Source organism: Doryrhamphus excisus, linkage group LG4 (assembly GCF_037039965.1).
Source record: "Doryrhamphus excisus strain RoL-2023G ecotype Guam linkage group LG4, RoL_Dexc_Guam_v1.1, whole genome shotgun sequence".
NCBI lineage: Eukaryota > Metazoa > Chordata > Actinopteri > Syngnathiformes > Syngnathidae > Doryrhamphus > Doryrhamphus excisus.
This window is the reverse complement of record NC_136360.1, coordinates 23894023-23916610: the sequence shown is the minus strand read 5'-3', so window position 1 is coordinate 23916610 and position 22588 is coordinate 23894023. Positions and strand designations below refer to the sequence as shown.

Genomic DNA, 22588 nt, shown 5'->3' with positions numbered 1-22588 from the left:
AAAAAATTAATAAAATAAAGTTTAAAAAAAAGTTAAACTATATTATGAAAGCAGGAAGTGAACAAATGTAAGAGTTAGTGATTGTAAAAGTACCAGATGGAGGGGTAGGATTTAATAAGCTTTGCTTCTTCCTACTCCTTTTGGACATGTGGAACTGGGAACTGATTATGGGATGCACTCAATTGGAATCTGATGCATGTTCAAATGGAATAAAACCATCACAATTAGCATTAGCATTACCATTAGCATAAATACAGGAGCCCTGTTTTAGTCTACGCCCCTCAGATTGTCTGACTCCGGGCTGGATGTTCGCCCCCCTCTGCTCTACTCCAATGGCGGTCACATGATTGTAAGTGTATTATTTTCTGTAGAAGCATGATACAGTTAGCATATATACATCAATGCCCCCCCCCCCATTAGGCTGAAGAGACAAACATAGCCAAGCTCTCCCGAGGCCACGAGGTGGTTTTTACCTCAACGGCAGCCTTGGCTCGTTCAAACTCCTCCTCCAGGGACTGATGTCTGGACAAAAGGGCGCTGCCCCACCGCTGATCCTTGGTTAGACGAGCCTGTTACATATACACACACGTTTGATCATAATATATATATAATATATATATAGTACACATGCACGAGCACAGCCCATCAATCATCCACATATACGGCCACGCACACACATCAGCCGGGGGGGGGGCAGGCAGGGACATTGGCAGGACTCAGCCTTCTTTCTCAGGGACCGCTCGACATCTCTGATACCCTCAACAAAGTCTATGACATGCTTAGCGGGGGGCTGCATTTACTTCATTCATTGGAAAAGAAAAGAAAACTCACAATAGCACTCACAGTCTATGAACATCCAGCAGCAACACAATGTTTTGGCGTGACTACTGTTTCAATGAACCGAGTCAAGCATCCACCCGGAGACGAGCTTGTTTACTCTGCTTTAGCTGAATGATGTCCCTTCCTGAAATGAGGCTGAATTGTGAGCGCTTGCTGGTCACGGCTAGCTAGCGCCATCAACGATAAAAGTCATTAGAATTTACTCTTTGCTTTTTCAACAATTCAGATCATAATCACAAAGAAATGGAAGATTTAAGCCAAGATGCTAAATCCCGTCAGGGACCCTTAAAGCTTTTTGGTGTGCCTTGACCTTCCATGGTGGAGTCAAACACTGAAGAAGAACAATTAGCAGGAAGGGGGATTTTCCGATGCTCGTTTGTGTTTCAGCATTTTGTGTGCGTCTCGGAAAATCCACCCCAAATCTCTAAGCCCTTTCCAAACCTTTCTAAACCTTTTCCATCGTGGGTCACATGCTAAAAACACCAAAGGATGCAAGGACTGGTGCTGCTCTTGTATTCTCATTGGTTGATTGTACAAATCCTTTTTGTAATGGAATGACAATAAACAGAAGATTAGTCGATTTTTTGGCTAATTCTGGCATATTGACGCACTGTAAATAAATAATAAAAAAATAAAAAATGAAAAAAATTCTGATTTATAATATTTGCATAATAACATTTTTTGCTCAAACTAATTTTCAAAAATATTACAACTTTATTTTGTTTCATGATTCTCATAATATTAAGGCTTAATTTTTTTTCTTTAATATTGATACTAAATTTACTTTATTCCTCTTAATATTTTGACATTATCTTTGTAAAATTAGTCAAAAAAACCCAATTATAACTTTCTAGTTGCAAATGTTATTGACTATACATTTTTCTTTAATATTTAGTTTTATTTATTTATTTAATTGATTTAATCATAATATACTACGTTATTTTTCCCAAATTGTAACAACTTTTTTTTTTTTAGTATTCATATTAAATTCTATTTTTAGAATGTGCCGTGGGCAGCAAATGGTCCCCGAGCCGCACTTTGGACACCATTGGTCTAGATTAGACGAGTTTCCTTTGCACATCCCGGTTCCACGATGAAAGAAACGGAAGCAAGTATCGTAACGTTGTAATGTGCCGTAGCGCCAGGAAGGGAAATATTTGATCCTCTGCTGATCAAACATTTCATTCAAATAGATTAGTGTCATTTGAGTGTTCAAGTGTCTGAAATGTGTCAATAACTTGTATGAGCGCTAGTACAGCAGCTGCTACTCTTTCCTAAAATCCCATGCATTTTCCGGCATAGAACACGAGATGCGTTCCAGAGCTCACAGAAGCATCTGGAAGCATCTGGAAGCATCTGGAATGGAGAACATTTGGGATCCAAAGGACTGGTTGAGCTCCAATGCTGCATGATTATGGTGGGGCTGGATTTTTCCATGGATTCATTATTCCGTTCACTCGCAAGGAAATTTCATGCAAAACGTATCTTCAGTTTTTTGCATGCAGCCTGTGTGTGTGTGCGTGTGTGTGTGCGTGTGTGTGTGTGCGTGTGCGTACGGTGGATACCAACTAGCAGGAGACGCTGGATGGAACTTGTGCTCCACCAAATTTAGGAGCGCTTGTGTCCATCTGGGATGGCTATCTTTAATCCGGAATGAATTATTAAGGGGGGGGGGGGTGCTGAAAAGGTGACGTATGTCCAGATCAACACTGATGGGCTCGGGGTAAACGTCTTAATAATTCATGGACTATTCATCTAATAATGGCATGAGAAATAAGAGCCTCTTATGCAGACCTACACAGACGTCCACCCAGCAGGAAGGCGCCTCACATTTGGACCTGGTAGGACCAGCAGGGAAGTCTTAGGGTTAGGTTAGGCTCGTTTAGGAAGTCCAATTTGCCAACACGGTGCGTGATGCTGGTTTGCCGGTGCAAATGCTGGCGTCTTCCGTGTGAAATGAAAGGATGCATAAGGAGGCTTACATGTCTTCCACTAATATACGGCCTGTTGAGCTGAAATGGAAGAATTGGACTCGTTAGGACAAATGACGGGCTAACAATCACAGCAGGATGCTAACCTGGAGGGTTGGCATGCAGTGGGGGGGGGGGTGTTAACGGGGTCTAACCGTCTGCCGGTTCAACACTGAATACAGAATAGGATGATAGGATGTTGATCACCGTCGCTACTCACTTGAGATGCGAGAGCCGACTCTGGCTCCGCTTTGGTGTTTGATTCCACGCTGTTCTTATTCAACGGCTCTAGTTGCGTTTTACACTCAATGGACCTGAAGTGGAGAGGAAGTGGTTGACATTAGTGCAGTATTGACATCAACTGCACCTGCGGCGGAACCCCTAAAGCCCACCGTCCCCCAAGTCCCCCTCAAGTCGCAATCAGACACAATTTTATGAAAAAGTGGCAAACACGTTCCAATATGATGGTGAGCATCTCTGATGAGCGATCCATGAACGACTTGTTCAAAGTCTTTTTTACTGAATCGGGGCTCGCGGATACTCTTTTGTCTCAATTGGGTCTACGGGAAAAGCAACAGATCTGGTCCTTGCCTCAAATCACCTCCATTTTGCTGCATCACAGACTTCCCCAAACGAACGATTCACTCGCTCAGCCCGAGAGTTGCACTGACTCATGGGTGCTCAACGAAGACTTGAGTTTCATTAACTAACTTGTACTTGACACAAACTTAAGTTTCATCAACTCATGGGGTGACCAAGACTCGGGTTTCACTAACTCACGGGTACTCAACGGAAACCCAAGTTTCACTGACTCATGGGTACTCGAGGACTGATGCTTCAGCAATTGACGGGTACTTGACGAAGACTAGAGTTTCACTGACTCATGAGTTGACAAAAACTGGAGTTTTTCTAAATTGTGGGTACTCGACAAAATCTGAAGTTTTTGTAACTCGTAGGTACTCGACAAAAACTGGAGTTTTTCGAACTCGTGGGTACTCGACAAAGACTGGAGTTTCTCTAACTCACGATTACTCAACAAAGACTAGAGTTAACTCGAGGACTGATGTTTCAGCAACTGACGGGTACTTGACGAAGACTAGAGTTTCACTGACTCATGAGATGACAAAAACTGGAGTTTTTCTAAATTGTGGGTACTCGACAAAAACTGGAGTTTTTTGAACTCATGGGTACTCGACAAAGACTGAAGTTTCTCTAAGTCACGGTTACTCGACAAAAACGAGAGTTAACCTAAATCACAGGTACTCAACTGAAACTCAAGTTTCACTGACTCATGGGTACTCGAGGACTGATGTTTCAGCAACTGACGGGTACTTGACGAAGACTAGAGTTTCACTGACTCATGAGTTGACAAAAACTGGAGTTTCTTGAACTCGTGGGTACTCGACAAAGACTGGAGTTTCTCTAAGTTGGGGGTACTCGACAAAAATGAGAGTCAACCTAACTCACAGGTACTCAACGGAAACCCAAGTTTCACTGACTCATGGGTACTCGAGGACTGATGTTTCAGCAACTGACGGGTACTTGACGAAGACTAGAGTTTCACTGACTCATGAGTTGACAAAAACTGGAGTTTTTCTAAATTGTGGGTACTCGACAAAAACTGGAGTTTTTTGAACTCATGGGTACTCGACAAAGACTGAAGTTTCTCTAAGTCACGGTTACTCGACAAAAACGAGAGTTAACCTAAATCACAGGTACTCAACTGAAACTCAAGTTTCACTGACTCATGGGTACTCGAGGACTGATGTTTCAGCAACTGACGGGTACTTGACGAAGACTAGAGTTTCACTGACTCATGAGTTGACAAAAACTGGAGTTTCTTGAACTCGTGGGTACTCGACAAAGACTGGAGTTTCTCTAAGTTGGGGGTACTCGACAAAAATGAGAGTCAACCTAACTCACAGGTACTCAACGGAAACCCAAGTTTCACTGACTCATGGGTACTCGAGGACTGATGTTTCAGCAACTGACGGGTACTTGACAAAGACTAGAGTTTTACTCTCATGAGTTGACAAAACTGGAGTTTTTGTAACTCGTGGGTACTCGACAAAAACTGGAGTTTCTCTAACTCACAGGTACTCAACGGAAACCCAAGTTTCACTGACTCATGGGTTGCCAAAACTAGCTAACTCCAATCTGCACGTGTTTGACAAAAAGGTATTGAAGTATCCATGCTGGTTCTCACCATAGAAGTTCACTGGAGGAGTTCTTGGAAGAACGCCGTCTCTCCAACTTCCACTTCCTGTTGCCATTTCTCTCGGGGTTGGGGTTCAGGTCTTCCCATTTATCCAGCGGCGAAGCGATGATAACTGCACAAAGATTCATTTTGCATTCTTGTCAGCATATCAGCTCAAAGTGGACGAACGAGCGGAAAAACAACAATTAGTAGCGTGAGATCTCCAAGATCTCCAAGATCTCCAAGATCTCCAAGGTCTCCAAAAACAGCCTGTGGCTGCAGTCCAAGCAGGTTTTGTTGAAACAACAGAAGCATTATACTCCCTTCCATGAATGATTCACCAGACCGCTGTTCAACTTCTTGTGGAATTACTTCCCAGTGAATGCTTTATTCCTGGGACTAAAAGTTCAAACGGCCTTACTTCCGTATGGGAATGTTTTTGGAATGTTTGCACGCCGTCCATACCCGAGTCCAGCGACGCCCTCTCCGGCGTGGGCACCCTCTGCTCCACCTCCACGTGGATCAGCTCCGTCTCGGCCGTCTTCTTCCTGTGAGGGCTGTTCAACTTGTCGCTCCGTGCCGAGAGAGGACTCTTCCTGTCCTTGTTGTGGCGCTGCTCGCTGGGCTCGCTCAAGTCCAGCAGGTCCAGCGTTGACGACAGGACTGTGAAAGTTGTGGAAGTCTACATTTCTTGTGTTCTTTCAAGGAAAAGTGCATTTAAAAATACAATTCCATCCTTGGGGAGGATGAGCAACATTTTTTCCTGTGCACATTACCCATTTTTTACACGATTTATCTGACACAGCAACACAGGTCAGCAGAATCGGTGTTGTGTTGCTAGGCAGAGTTCAGAGGGCTCAATTATAAGTGCCCCGTCGGCCAACAAAAACATTGCCATGTGTCCATACCTGTCAACATCTGCGTTTGGAAATAAGGGAAACTTGGCTACACGGAAAAATCACATCACTCGACTTAAGTGGGAGGCAGACGTCTAAGTCAAAGGAAAGTGAAAGTGAAAGTGAAGCCAAATGAAAACATTGTAAAATGCTCAAAGTGGAGAAACGCTGCAAACCAATCTGCTCCTATCAAATTTTTCCCTCCTTATATGACTTTATTTACGTTTTATTCCGTTTAATATCACTTTTCGTCCAATCTGATTTTTTCAAAAATGATCATTTTATTTTGTTTAGTTTCTCATAATATTAAGGCTTTTATTTTGTCTTGACTATTTCAACTCGATGCTACTAAAATGCCATTTTTTTCCTTCATAATATAAAGTTAATTCTGGTTAAATTTAGACTCCATTTTCTCGTAATATTTTGACTATTAATATTTACTTGAAAAGCCTGTCTCTCCCTCTGTTGCAACGCCCCTTTCAGTAGCAAAACGTTTCATTGGTGTATTTATTGACTTTGTTGTTATTAGCTTGGTATTAGACAGAGGACCTCCTGTGTTTATATTTGAAATGAAAAGTGTAACCCTTCCACTTCCTGCCTGTTAATGGTGTTCATAGTCATAGTTCCGTAGTTCCGTAGTTCCGTAGTTCCATAGTTCCATAGTTCCATAGTTCCATAGTTCCATAGTTCCATAGTTCCATAGTTCCATAGTTCCATAGTTCTATAGTTCCATAGTTCCATAGTTCCATAGTTCCATAGTTCCATAGTTCCATAGTTCCATAGTTCCATAGTTCCATAGTTCCATAGTTCCATAGTTCCATAGTTCTATAGTTCCATAGTTCCATAGTTCCGTAGTTCCATAGTTCCATAGTTCCTTTGCAATCATCTTCCTGCACATGACTGCCTTTTTTGGGACGCCTGTACAGTGGGTGGCAAATATTGCAATGTAACATTTGTGCAATCTCACTGAAATGTGCGGCCCCCTGGCTGACTGTTTCCACGGCGTAACGAGAGCTCAGAGCGGCACAAAGATGACGAGATAATTGGCGCCGCCGTTTCATGATAACCAGCTGAGAGGGTTTGTTGACTGAAATCGGGGCGTAATCAGAGCGTATGCTTGTCGCCCGTGACTATTTAGATGACAAGCGCAATTACAAATCCGTGGGGGGGGGGGATAGTGTTGCACTCACGGGGAAGGTTGCCTGAAGTGTTTTTAGCATCAAAGCCAAACACCAAAGCGAAGGCATTTGTTCTAAAGCAGCTCTGTCAAAATGCCCGGAGACCCTTGAGCAGCAACTAATGACAATGGCAAGACCATCCTTCCAACTGGGAACCAACTGGGAACTTTTATTTAGAAACCTCCATTTTCCATGTGGTGCTTGATTGGAAGGTTGGTATGATGCCCTCAGACTAAACAAATAAATGTGGCAATTGGGGTATGTTTTGTATTTATATAAGGCTGTTGATTTTAAGAACATTTGTTTTTTTTAGGTCTTTTTCTGACTTGGGAATCATTTTTTTTTGTGGAGTTCTCGCCGCATGACGCTTTGACTTTCACGCCTTTACTGTATCACGCTCTTTATAATATATACCGTATTTTCTGGACTATAAGTGGCTGCGGAGTATAAGTCGCACTAGACCAAAACATACATAAGTCGCATTTTTTGTGGGTTATTTATTTATTTTTCAAGACCAGGTGAGATTTTTTAAATCCATTTTATCTAATCTAATTTATTTTCCAAACGACTTGACCAAAACAGACATTACATCATCTTGGAAGGCCAGTTGTAATATTAATAAAAGAATAGAGAACAGGCTGAATAGGTGTAAGATATGCTAACACAATGCTTATTCAGCTACACAAAAAATAAACATGAACACAAAAGGAACATAAACACTTTTTTCATGTATAAGTCGCTCTGGAGTATAAGTGGCAGGAACAGCCAACCTAGGAAAAAAAGTGAGACCTATAGTCCGGAAAATACGGTATTCATTAATAAATCATAATTTTTCATGGTTGAATATAGCCTGTGATTAGTCAAAATTATGCATATTGAGGCAAATTAAAAAAAATACATTTTTGGTTTAGGCAAAGATTTTTTGGTTATCCAAACTTTTTCCAGGGAGTTGCAAAAAAAATAATGAAAGGATGTGGGGGGGGGGCACTTTGACATATTATTATTATTTTTTAATTTACAGAAAAAAAACAACAAGCAACTTTGTGTTACGTGTTGTTTTTAATTTTTACGTTTCCAAATATTTCTTCATGCTCTGATTCTGATTTTATTTAAGGACAAGTCGTCAACCCCTGATTTCTCTTTGAGATTCAAACCCGCAGCCGCCATATTGAACCTTGGCTGTTTTCGTTGGACCCATGAAACAGAACTAGCAAGTCCTGCTGGATTTGCAAATATTTCAGCTTGTCATTCAAATTCTGCATTGATTTTCTCCGCTTGCTTCCTCCTGCTTACTCCAGCATCATTCCCAGCTTCTGGAGTCCATCACGTTGTGGGACAGGCTGACAAAGGATCACACCCAAATCCACTTCACCAGACGGTGGGAGGAGAGCGGTTCGAGATCTTTGCTCGCCTCGTGAAACAAAACCTTTCCACGGAGATCTTTTTGTACGTGAAGAATCCATCTTCCTTACGTTCTTACGTGGCCTTCAGGAGCTACGTCAGATGTTTGGAATGCTGAGACTTTCCCACAGCATCTTCAATGTAATGGGCGGCCGCTTTAAAGATGAGGGATCATCTGCTGCCACTCATGTTGACGTCTTATTTTTATCACGGTTATTGTACACTGGAAGGGACGTTGCAAGGGAGGGAGAGATAGAGAGATAGGCTTATCGGGAGGAGGAACATTCTACTGTCTCGTTTTCCTTTTCACTTTCCTTTTATTGACCAAAGGCCCAAAAAATGTCTTTTTTGTTATGATAAATGATTAATGGGGGGGGGGGGGCGTCCTAACCACGGAGGTTCATAACAAAACGCCGTAACACCAAACGTCATCATACAAAGACCGCCTATGGTTGTGAAACACTTTTAAAGACGCATCCACCACTGTGAAGTACTGCGAAGTACTGCGAAGTACTGCGAAGGTAACATGCTAAGGTGTCTCCTTGGCTGCTTGTACCTGCTGTGTTGGACGTCACCGGGCGGGAAAGTCCATCGCATTTGGTCTCGCAGAGGAAATCATCAATAGACGGACTCAGAAGAGGGCGGCTCTCTTGTTGCTCACCCACCAACTGGAACCACAAAACACACAATCACTCCTCAACACTTTGCCTGTTTCAGACATCCCAGTAAAAAGTATTTGTATTGGTGATACTGGTACTGATGCTGATATTTCATTGATTCCAACAGTTGCAGTACTGGCCACTCCTAGTAGCAGTCAAAATGAAAAATATGTGTATCAGAGATACTGGCTTTGTACACACTTGGTATGGGCTCCATTCCAAACTTTGTAGTAACGGCCACCTCTTAAAGTAGAGGAGTAGTACAGGAAGTGGGTAAGACAGGTACTGAATGAGGTCCACCTGTGTGGCAGGAGAGGTTAAACAACAACTACTAAAGAGAAGACGATTTGGACAGTAAATAAGAATTCCGAGGGGGAACGACGTCAAGACGTCACTTTGGGACCTTAGCTAACAAAGTAGAGAGTCACCACTCAAGTCCAAGATGAGCTTGGCTGTGCGTAAAATCCAGTAGACGTAAGAAAAGCAATCACCCGACATCTTCCTTTTCATGACAAGCGTTTTTTTTTGTGTTCCGTTGAACCGGACTTCCAGTGGAGTCCAATTCATTTGTGCGATGGCGACGCTCCGACGCTCCGACGCTCGGACGCTCCGGGAGGCCAATGGCTGCTTCGTGATTGCAGGAGCCACCAGCCAATTTGGTCCCGGAGGAAGGAGGTAAGCGGTGGTGTCAGCTTGTGTGCTTGGCATGGAGGAAACTTGACATTTGCTGGTGTTGCCCCCCCCCACACCCAACCCCCCCCCGGGTTGAATTTGCATAGAGAATTTTAATGAATCACCATTAGCACACAATGACTAATTATACTGGAAGTCGTGGTAGTGGGGATCTACACCATTGGATGGATTTATGCTTCACAAAGATAATGTTGCTGCCCTGCTAAAAACACAGAGGGGGGCCGGGGGGGGGCGTCTGTAAATATATCAACAGAAAGGTCGTTAGTGTGTTCCCAAAGAGTTTTTGCCACGCTGCAAAAAGATGACCCAGCACAGGTAATTAGAGTTTGTGCTGTGTTAGAATAAAAACTTGACTTTATATTGATGTTGTAATGTTGTACACCAGCTCCCAGCAGCCAACGCTGGATCTTTACAAAACGTACATGACAACTGGCGGGAACAACTCAATCAAACGTTACACCTCATACTCAAAAGTAACAGCATAGAACCTGTTTACAACCTTCTAAATATGCCTTTTAATATTATTAGAGCCCCCCACACATGAAATAGAAGACCTATAGTCACCTTTACACTCCTATTACCCAATACAGTCGACATAATAAGACAAAATATGACATATAAGACATAGAAAACCTGTTTACCAACTTCTAAATACAATTTTAAACATTATGAAAGCCCTCTAAATATGAAATAACACCCCACATTCATCTTTATACTCCTATTACCCAATATAGTTGACATAATAAGACATAATACCATATATAAGACATATAAAACATGTTTACCACCTTCTGAATAAAATTTTAAACATTATGAAAGCCCTCTAAATATCAAATAACACCCCACAGTCATCTTTATCTCCTATTACCCAATACAGTCGACATAATAAAACAAAATATGACATATAAGACATAGAAAACCTGTTTACCAACTTCTAAATACAATTTTAAACATTATGAAAGCCCTCTAAATATGAAATAACACCCCACAGTCATCTTTATACTCCTATTACCCAATATAGTTGACGTAATAAGACATAACACCATATATAAGACATAGAAAACATGTTTACCACCTTCTGAATACAATTTTAAACATTATGAAAGCCCTCTAAATATGAAATGACACCCCACAGTCATCTTTATCTCCTATTACCCAATATAGTCGACAAAATAGGATATATAAGACATAGACAACCTGTTTTCCAACTTCTAAATACAATTTTTAAACATTAAGAAAGCCCTCTAAACATGAAATAACACCCCACAGTCATCTTTATACTCCTATTACCCAATATAGTAAACATAATAAGACAAAATACGACATATAAGACATAAAAAAATGTGTTTACCACCTTCTAAATACAATTGTAAACATTATGAAAGCCCTCTAAACATGAAATAACACCCCACATTCATCTTTATACTCCTATTACCCAATATAGTAAACATAATAAGACAAAATACGACATATAAGACATAAAACATGTGTTTACCACCTTCTAAATACAATTTTAAACATTATGAAAGCCCTCTAAACATGAAATAACACCCCACAGTCATCTTTATACTCCTATTACCCAATATAGTCAACATAATAAGACAAAATATGACATATAAGACATAGAAAACTTGTTTACCACCCTCTAAACACAACTTTAAACATCATAACAGGAAATAAGACATCAAAGAAACTAGTGTACCACCTTTTAAATACATTTTTGAAACATTATTAGAGACACCTAGGCATGAAATAACAGCCCTATAGTCAGGTTTCCACTCCTATTACCCAATATAGTCGACATAATAAGACAAAATAAGACAAAGTAATACTTGTAACATGATTAGATCCCTCTGGGTGTGAGATGGTAAATGCTTCTAGTCACTTCTACACTCGCCGCCTCGGGCTCCATGTTTGCCCCTCAATCCAAAGTTGCTAATATGAAATATTCCTGCTCAGAGGCATGGTATTCATCCGCAGTATCGTGCTTTATTGTTGACATGAAAGATGTACTTTTGCACATATTTCCAGCGTGTAAAAACCTTTAATAAAGTGCATCCATGTACTGTATAAATAAATACTCATGAGGGCAACTTGTATTCCAAACGTAAACGTTATTCCTAAATACACGTTCCCTGAATCAGAGGAACATCATCCAGAGGAACAGAGGACTCATCCCTCCCTCGCCATTCCACGCTTCCAATTGGCTTCTCTCTCTCTTCTGTCATGTGTTTTTCAGGAATATGTGAATGAATAAAGCCTCATTGTTTGTGGTTGAATACGGTCTATTATTAGTCACAGGATAGACATACGTATTTTACTACAGTTGATCTACTTTTTGCTGAAAATATTCCAAAGGTGCATTCAAATACTATATTGTTTGTGGTTGTGGTATGTAGTATTCTACACTGGTCACTACACGACAAGTGTCGGTAATATTACATTGACAATAGCCACTGCAGGAAGTACTACACAGAACAGGAACAAGAAACTCTCACAATGCTAACATGTCTTAACAGTTTAAACTGTCTTATTTCCTTTAATTATGTCTATGTCTATGTCTATATTGGCTAATAGGAGTGGAAAGGTGACTATAGGGGTGTTATTTCATGTCCAGAGGGCTCTAATGATATTAAAAAGTGTATTTAGAATGCAGTAGACAGGTTTTCTATGTCTTATTTTCCTCTTATATCTTCTATATTGGGTAATATGAGTATAAAGGTGACTATAGGGGTGTTATTTCATGTCCAGAGGGCTCTAATGATATAAAAAAGTGTATTTAGAATGCAGTAGACAGGTTTTGTAGGTCTTATCTTCCTCTTATATCTTCTATATTGGGTAATATGAATGTAAAGGTGACTATAGGGGTGTTACTTCATGTCTGGAGGGCTCTATTAATATTAAAAGTGTATTTAGAATGCAGTAGACAGGTTTTCTATGTCTTATTTTCCTCTTATATCTTCTATATTGGGTAATATAAGTGTATAGGTGACTATAGGGGTGTTATTTCATGTCAAGAAGTCTCTAATAATGTTAAAGCATATTTAGAAGGTGGTAAACAGTTTTTTATGTATTAAATGTTTAATTTTCATTTCCAAATAAGGCACCCTACTGGGCAGCAATTCTCCTATCACAGTTGAGTCTGGAGCCAATTAAAGAAGGGATGATAGTACTCAAGAGTAGTCAGTGTACAGCTTGTAAAGCAGTTCTTAGACATTCAAAATGAGTCAATGTGAGATATTTGTATCATTTTTTTAAAATGAAAATGAAAAAAAGCTATACATATGTGCCTTATGCATCACTGATGTAGTTTGTGTCCTTGAATGCAGCATCCATGTTCTGTGTTTAGTACGTGTGTGAGGCGTACTCTTACTCATACTTTAGGGCTTAAACCTGGACGGCGTCGCCAGTGAGCGACGGCCATTGGGAGTGCAATGGCCGGGTTATTGCAAATTGGAAGAGGGGGGGGGGGCGAACCTTGAAGTCATCTCTTCAGCGTTCCAATAATTATTTTTTGTGAGGTGGTGCAGGGTGCAAACAGCAATTAGCAGCGACAGCGCTAGCGCTAGCGCTATCTCTGCAAGGAGTTTGTCCTTTCCTCTAGCGCCTCCAAGCAAGGCACCTTGACTTGACATTTTGCCCGCCGCTGCTTTCAGGAGGAATCTAGTCAATTATGTCATGGAAAACTTGCGCTAATTGTGTCGCTGAGCTTTACTCGGGAGATGCTGGGATGTTGCTGTCAAGGGAGCCGCCTGAACTCGTCACAGCTTCCGAGGTGATGTTACATAAAGTTGGGATAAAACCCAGAGGCCTGGTGAGGGACGGGACCAGGCAGGCGGGTGCTGACGATACTTGATCCAGAATCACGTTGAGTGGTTTTACCTTCAGCTTGCATTCAATATTATTCATCATGTTTTTCATCCTTTGCTCTTTCTGAGATTTGATGTTCTCTCTACTAATATTTCTATCCTTTTCCTGGAAGCTCTTGCATCTTTTCCTTATTTTCAATGCTTTATTTCATTTGAATGGAAAAAAAGCCGGCATGGGAATCAATTATCAGATGTTTGCTCAACCTGAAAATGCCTTGGCTCTGCTGGGGACTCGAACACCTGCTGCTGCGACCTTTGGAGATGTCTCTTGGCCTATTTCATTGTGGGAACATTCTTCATGAATTTATTACTCTTATTGTGTAAACGCTGGGAAGCATCCTGCACCACTTTACATCTATGGTAATGCTAATGGTAACGGTAATGCTAATGCTAATGCTAATGCTAATGCTAATGCTAATGCTAATGCTAATGGTTTTATTTCATTTGAACATGCATCAGATTCCAATTGAGTGCATTCCATAATCAATTCCCAGTTCCACATGTCCAAAAGGAGTAGGAAGAAGCAAAGCTTATTAAATCATACCCCTCCATCTGGTACTTTTACAATCACTAACTGTTACATTTGTTCACTTCCTGCTTTCTTAATTTAATTTAATTTAATTTAATTTAATTTAATTTAATTTAATTTAATTTAATTTAATTTAATTTAATTTAATTTCATTTCATTTCATTTCATTTCATTTCATTTCATTTCATTATGATGATGAGTCAGTGAAACTGGAGTCGTGAGTCAGTGAAACTCGAGTCTTTGTTAAGTACCCGTGAGTCACTGAAACTGGAGTCTTTGTCAAGTACCCGTGAGTCAACAAAAACTGGAGTCTTTGTCAAGTACCCGTGAGTCAGTGAAACTGGAGTCTTTGTCAAGTACCCATGAGTCAGTAAAACTGGAGTCTTTGTCAAGTACCCATGAGTCAGTGAAACTGGAGTCTTTGTCAAGTACCCATGAGTCAGTGAAACTGGAGTCGTGAGTCAGTGAAACTCGAGTCTTTGTTAAGTACCCGTGAGTCACTGAAACTGGAGTCTTTGTCAAGTACCCGTGAGTCAGTGAAACTGGAGTCTTTGTCAAGTACCCGTGAGTCAACAAAAACTGGAATCTTTGTCAAGTACCCGTGAGTCAGTGAAACTGGAGTCTTTGTCAAGTAACCATGAGTCAGTGAAACTGGAGTCTTTGCCAAGTACCCATGAGTCAGTGAAACTGGAGTCTTTGTCAAGTACCCGTGAGTCAGTGAAACTGGAGTCTTTATCAAGTACCCGTGAGTCAGTGAAACTGGAGTCTTTATCAAGTACCCGTGAGTCAGTGAAACTGGAGTCTTTGTCAAGTACCCATGAGTCAGTGAAACTGGAGTCGTGAGTCAGTGAAACTCGAGTCTTTGTTAAGTACCCGTGAGTCACTGAAACTGGAGTCTTTGTCAAGTATCCGTGAGTCAGTGAAACTGGAGTTGTGAGTCAGTGAAACTGGAGTCTTTCTCAAGTACCCGTGAGTCAACAAAAACTGGAGTCTTTGTCAAGTACCCGTGAGTCAGTGAAACTGGAGTCTTTCTCAAGTACCCGTGAGTCAACAAAAACTGGAGTCTTTGTCAAGTACCCGTGAGTCAGTGAAACTGGAGTCTTTGTCAAGTACCCGTGAGTCAGTGAAACTGGAGTCTTTGTCAAGTACCCGTGAGTCAGTGAAACTGGAGTCTTTGTCAAGTACCCGTGAGTCAGTGAAACTGGAGTCTTTGTCAAGTACCCGTGAGTCAGTGAAACTGGAGTCTTTGTCAAGTACCCGTGAGTCAGTGAAACTGGAGTCTTTGTCAAGTACCCGTGAATCAGTGAAACTAAAAACAACAGCGACATCAGCGGGTTCCCCTGTACTGCTGTACAACACTAAAGTATGTACACATTTCCACATTGCAGTAAAAGCTGCAATCGAACATTTCCTAGTTGTTAATGAGCATCGTGCAGCTTGGAACGCCGCTGTGCCGCATCCAAAAGCCTTCCGTGATGGACAAGCATCCTGGTTGGATGGCAGCTTATCGGATGAGACATTAGGAATTCAATCCAATATAAAGGATGCTTCGGCTTATTGGATCAGACACAAAGACAACACACACACACACACACACACACACACACTTTACCTAAGCAATCAAGGAACGAAGCAACCAAGAGTTAGTACAGGTGTGTGTGTGTGTGTGTGTGTGTTAAAAGTTAATGAGGAGGTTTATGAGACTTGATTAGCGAGATTAAATGTGCATTGACCCCCTGGGTAATCTAATCCCTCCTGGAAACATTCATAGACAATAAATACTGACGTGGAAATTAGAACATGACTTTCATGGAGGCCATGTGAACATTTAGCGCTTCGTGGAGTTGAACGGCAAGACATCTGAGACACTGTTTATTTTTATTAGGATCACATTTTAAAATTCTGTTTATCTTTTACTTTTTTTTGTTTAATTTTGCCCTCTGGTTCTACCATATCTTACTTATTGTGTGGAAATATGGGCTAATAACTATAAAAGCAATCTTCACTGGCTAAATGTACTGCAAAAAAGGCCAGTAAGGATAATTCATAATGCCGCCTACAGAGAACATATTAACTCCTTATTTCTAAAATCATAAATACTTCAACTTGCTGATATAGTTCATCTTCAAACAGCTAAAATAATGCATAAGACTAAAAATAAGCAATTAGCTAAAAATGTCATCCAATACTTCTCTACAAGAGAGGAGAAATATGATCTCAGGGAAGAAGTACATTTGAAACACTTCTATGCTAGGACTACGTTATGCTAGCCATAGCATTTCAGTATGTGGAATCAAACTATGGAATGGATTGAGTAAGGGAATCAAACAATGCACAACGATGAGCCAATTCAAGAAACAATACAAGCAGTTGATGTTTGCTAAATACAAGGATGAAGAGTCTTGAACCAGTCATGATGTGCTATATATATCACTATATTGACACGCACTATGGTACCCATTATGGCATTGGATGCTCATATCATATACATAAATTTTAATTTAATTTAATTTAATTTAATTTAATTTAATTTAATTTAATTTAATTTAATTTAATTTAATTATGAAAGCAGGAAGTGAACAAATGTAACAGTTAGTGATTGTAAAAGTACCAGATGGAGGGATAGGATTTAATAAGCTTTGCTTCTTCCTACTCCTTTTGGACATGTGGAATCTGATGCATGTTCAAATTAAACCATTAGCATTAGCATTAGCATTAGCATTAGCATTAGCATTACCATTACCATTACCACTACCATTACCATTACCATTAGCATTACCATTAGCATTAGCATTAGCATTAGCATTACCATTACCATTAGCATTAGCATTAGCATTAGCATTACCATTTTATTTCGGGGCTAAAAACAACTTTGAGTTACACCTTGAAATAAGTAGACGAATAAATCCAGAATAAAAATAAATATAATTAAAATAAAAAAGCAATATGATCTAACTGTAATCCAGGAAAACATGACTGTAAGTGTCCTTGTCGTCGTTCCTGCCGCTTCCTAAATGAGCTCCATCCTTTCCTAAATGAAGCGTCAGAGCAGCCCAAGATGAAGAAAAGTGAAATGTACGTGTTGAAACTGAAATCATACGTATAAGGATGTCAAACGGCAGTATAGCATTACAGCACGATCATGTGAATGCATCTTTGGCCCCATCCCGACCCCCTACAGCCGCACACCGGCAATACATAGCTGTGGATATGCTAGCATCGGTTAGCAATGGAAGCTTTGTTATTGCATTTGTCTGCACAACCAACACAGGAGGCAGGGGGATGTTCTGGAACGGTTGTGCCCACCTTGGTAGTCACTGTGAGGAGGGGCTTCCCTTCTGACGACGCCTTACTGGGTATCTCCTTCAGGACCATGGCAACAGTCTTATCTGCAGCCCTAGAGTCTTTGCCCTACAACAGTGAGATCAACAATGACTTGCGTCAGGACAGTTGGACATCCACGGCGTCTTACAGACAAGACTTGATCTTATGATGATGGAAACACTAAGTGAGGCTCTCTACGGCGACACCACATCCACAAGACTATGACCATGGGAAGTCACGGGACAATGTGTGGACTTCAGACCGTCATGGGCGGGGTTCATCCACAGCCAGGATGGCAGCTCCTTGGTTTTGTGTTGACTTCATGGTGTGTTGCAATATTGGCAACCTGATCGTAGAAGCTTAAACGGGGATGGTAAATTGTGACGGCGGTATGCCGGCTCCAACTCCCAGCTCTCAACGCGGGACCGTAGTTTCAATCTCTTAATTGGACTTAATTAGCTTGGACTTCATGGTGAAAACGACACACAACACCAACTACAATCGCACTGCAAACACACGCTACAAATGTAGCTCTAGCCGCAAGGCATGCTGGGAGTGATTCTGGCTCCCAGCATGCTTTGCGGCAACTTTTTGTTACAATATAAACTGTATGATTCTGGCCATCTCAGACAAAAGATGCGTCATCGTGGTTGACATCGCAGCAAGGCGGGGTCAAATAGGCTAGCAAGCGGCTAGCAAACCAATGGCGCCAACCAATGAAACACACCATGAAATAACATAAACACCATGGCAACCACACGAGGGCTGGGATGACGTGTCCACGCCATCGATGACATCGACACAAAAAATACGTCGACACAAGGACTGCATGTCGATGCGCCTTCAATTCGTGGTGAGAAAAAACTTTCATTTCAGTCATTCTGCTTCATTCGGTAAAAAGATCCGTTCATTTCGCTCAATTGGTCGTTAGCCTGTGATCTCCCCCTGTGGATATACCCGGTTACTTGTATCGAGTCAGTCCGTTCACTCGTGTTCACGTTGGTTCCGACTCAACAGCTCACTAACTCGTGCTGTGTCGGTCATGAACAAAACGGCCGGCGGACTGAACGGGTATTTTATGAACGGTTCATTCGTTCGCAAAAAAGAACTAGTTCTTTTGACCCGTTCGTTCACCAACTCCACACCACTACTCAGAATCAAAACAAGTAGTATTTGTGATTTTAGAAATAAGGAGTTAGTATGTTCTCTGTAGGCAGCATTATGAATTATCCTTACTGGCCTTTTTTGCAGTACATTTAGCCATCTTTTTAGTGGGACCATTTCTTCTCTGACCTTTCTAATGATTATTAATTCATGAATTAATCCATTACAGAAATAATGGTTTAACCCAGCCCTAGTCCACACAGTCCCGGCCTCTTATCACCGCCATCATCGGCGCCATCAGCGGAAAATACAAATGAGATTGAGGACAAACTGAGGCCTAAAATGTCTATTTGAAGAACAAAGGTCACACACTAATCACCCAATGAAGGTGCGTTTAAAGACTTTTGGGCAAGGTTCCTTCAGGTTCCTTGTCTGGTTGTTCCAAAAGTGTGTGATGGGGTTCTTCCACCTCATGAACATGAACATGAACATGAACATGAACATGAACATGAACATGAACATGAACATCGCTCGCTAACGGTCAACTTTTTGATCCGAGTCCTTCAGGAGCTCGCTGACTTTGAAAGTCCCCTCAGCCAGACGAGGCCTGTTGGCACAACTAGCGGCGAGACTCACAGATGCTCAGTGGAAACTCGAATGAGCCATTAAATTTGGGGGGACGAATCCTCTGCTGGTCGCGTCCTTGAAGCGACAAACGGGAGGCCTTAATGGCTCCTAAACGCATCATCATGTTAAATAGCGATGCACAAAAGGGCGCGGTTTGGCGTGGATGGAGGAATTTGTTGCTCAGTGTTGATAACATCTCTTGGCTAGCAGCTAGCCAGTGTGGCGAGGTGTCACTACGCCATTGATGTAGTTCTTTTGGAATTCCTTTAGTCATCCATGAAAGCAACCCCGGTTCCCATCGATGAACCCTTAACTATAACCCTAACCCAAACCCTGAAACCTAACCCAAACCCTGAACCCAAACCCTTAACTATGACCCAACCCAAACCCTTAACCCTAACTGTGAACCCCAACCCTTAACTCTAACCAAAACCCTGAGCCATAACCACTAACCTAAATCCTTAGCCCTAACTGCGAAGCCTAACCCAAACCCTTAACCCTAACCCAACCCAAATCCTTAACCCAAATCCTTAACCCAAACCCTTAACTATAACCCAACCCAAACCTTTAACCCCAACCCTAAACCCTAACCGTGAACCCCAACCCTTAACTCTTACCCAAGCCCTTAACTCAACCTAACCCAGCCCAAAGATATGCCTTTAAGATTAAGATATGCCTTTATTTGTCCCTCAGTGGGGAAATTTGCAAACCCTTAACCCTAACCGTGAACCCCAACCCTTAAGTCTTATCCAAACCCTTAACTCTAACCCAACCCAAACCCTTAACCCTAACCGTGAACCCCAACCCTTAAGTCTTATCCAAACCCTTAACTCTAACCCAACCCAAACCCTTAACCCTAACCGTGAACCCCAACCCTTAACACCAAAAACCCTGAGCCATAGGAGGAATTTGTTGCTCAGTGTAATTGATAACATCACGTGGCTAGCAGCTAGCCGGTGTGGCGAGGTGTCACTACGCCATTGATGTAGTTCTTCGGTGTAAAGGTTTTTTCCATAAACCTTTATTAGTGACCTATTTTTATGTCTTGTATTTTTATGTCTTATGTCTATTTTTATGCAAATGTTTTTTTTTTAAAGTGTACTTTAAACTCTAACTGCACGCTCCCTGACGTCATCGGTGTTGTTTTTTGGTGAACTTTCCAAAAAGCTGAGACATGTCATGGCTAACCTGAGCCGCCCCCATCAAGGACCCAAGCTTATCCAACGGCGAGGGATTAGTTTTAGCTTTATCACAAAGGCCTGCAATCTTTGTCCCTGGCAGGTTCGCTTCCTCCCTGCGTCCTTTTCCTACTGGGAATAACAGATGGCGGGAGGCTTATGGAGCTCAAACAATTCATTGACAACTTTTTTATTTTTTATTTTAAAATGTAAACATCCTCTGAGTTCAGCTCATCAAATGTAAATATTTTAGAATTCCTTTAGTCTTCCATGAAAGCAACCCCGCTTCCCATGGATGATGATGACACAGCATCAGGAGCAACTGGGGGTTCAGTATCCTGGCCAAGGGTCCTTGGACCTGGTCACAGGAGAACACAGGATCAATGCTGTCATTTTCAAGTCGGGAGACGATGAAAATCCTTTCTGGTCCATTTTCCTGACTTTGAGGTGTAAACTTTGTTACTGTGGAGGTACGGAGAACATTCTGTAGTCCTTAACGGTGATTTATTCATACAACCTCTGAGTCCCAGTCGGGCAGCTAAAGCCGTCTGGTGCTGCTGTCGCTGTCCGTATATAATTATATATGTTCACACGGGCGTCCCTGTGATCATGGATGACATTGTTTGCGACCTTTCTCTGTGAAGCCAAGAGCGAATGCAGGAGGTGGCAGGAGGTGAGAGGGGAGGAGCATCAAAACGCCCGCGGTGCATTATCCCGCTCTCTGATGTAGCACGTGGAAAACGTTGCTTTCCTTCACAGTTGGGACTTCAATCACATTTTTGATGACACATCCATGCTGGGAAACGACTTTCCCTGGAAACAACGTCAACAACCAAACATTAGCTGGGGAGAAATCAATTTCCATTGCTTGGCTCCTGTTGGGACGTCTGCTGTGCTGTTTGACAGGAAGTCAAACACCACTGCTGAAATATCCCTAATCCAAACCCTTAACCCTCGCGGCTAAACCGAAAACCGGAACTCTAATTGATAACCTCAACCGCTAACCAAACCCAAACATTTAACCTTAAAACAAGCCCTTAATCCCAACCACTAACCCCAAACCAAACCCTTAACTCTAACCAAAACCCTTAGCCCTAACAGCTAACTCAAACCCTTAACCCTAACCGCTAATCCAAACCCTTAACTCTAACCAAAACCCTTAACCCTAGCCAAAACCCTTAGCCGTAACTGCTAATCAAAACCCTTAACTCTAACCAAAACCCTGAGCCATAACCGCTAACCCAAACCCTTAGCCCTAACTGCAAAGCCTAACCCAAACCCTTAACCCAAACCCTTAACCCAAACCCTTAACCCAAACCCTTAACCCAAACCCTTAACCCAAACCCTTAACCCAAACCCTTAACCCAAACCCTTAACCCAAACCCTTAACCCAAACCCTTAACCCTAACCCAAACTCTTAACCCCAACCCTAACTGTGAACCCCAACCCTTAACTCTAACCAAAACCCTGCGCCATAACTGCTAACCCAAACCATTAACTATAACCCTAACCAAACCCTGAACCCTAACCCTTAACTATAACCCAACCCAAACCCTTAACCCTACCTGTGAACCCCAACCCTTAACCCTTAACTAACCAAAACCCTGACCCTAAATCCTTAGCCCTAACTGCGAAGCCTAACCCAAACCCTTGACCCTAACCCAACCCAAATCCTTAACCCAAACCCTTAACTATAACCCAACCCAAACCCTTAACCCTGACCGTGAACCCCAACCCTTAACACCACAAACCCTAAGCCATAACGGCTAACCCAAACCCTTGGCCCTAACAGCTAAACCTAAACCAAACCTAAACCCAACCACTAATTGACACTATGAATACAGTAAGTACTGCATGTATTGACATATATTGGTTCTTGTTATGTGTAATATTAGTCAGCGATAACAAAGCTCACTGTTTTTCTCCAGCTTTACCCGTGAAGACGTTAGCTTGACCTGACCTTGTGTAACATGTTTGGCTAAAGTCCTTAAGTGTTACATAAGATGGAGGCCTGCGTGTTAATGAGCACAGTTACACGGACGGTCCCATTATAATGGGTTTTGGGGTGAGACAGGCCAACTGGGAATTGGATATGCGGCGACCCATCACAAATGTTTGGAAAC

The 22588-nt window shown here is 41.8% G+C and overlaps 1 protein-coding gene across 3 annotated transcripts in view; it reads right to left on the bottom strand.

Annotated features, from left to right (window-relative positions):
• The window catches only part of pex5la (peroxisomal biogenesis factor 5-like a), an 85788-nt gene that overhangs the window by 22877 nt on the left and 40323 nt on the right, over window positions 1-22588 (bottom strand). The window contains exons 2-8 of one of the 3 annotated variants that reach the window (XM_058072419.2): window positions 17539-17643; window positions 9039-9150; window positions 5473-5670; window positions 5017-5140; window positions 3031-3124; window positions 2823-2852; window positions 474-569 (exon numbers count right to left, since the gene is read on the bottom strand). In XM_058072419.2, coding sequence (XP_057928402.2) covers window positions 474-569; window positions 2823-2852; window positions 3031-3124; window positions 5017-5140; window positions 5473-5670; window positions 9039-9150; window positions 17539-17643 — 759 coding nt within the window. The remainder of the gene's footprint in view (window positions 1-473; window positions 570-2822; window positions 2853-3030; window positions 3125-5016; window positions 5141-5472; window positions 5671-9038; window positions 9151-17538; window positions 17644-22588) is intronic. The other 2 variants (XM_058072420.2, XM_058072421.2) reach the window with 2 other exon arrangements.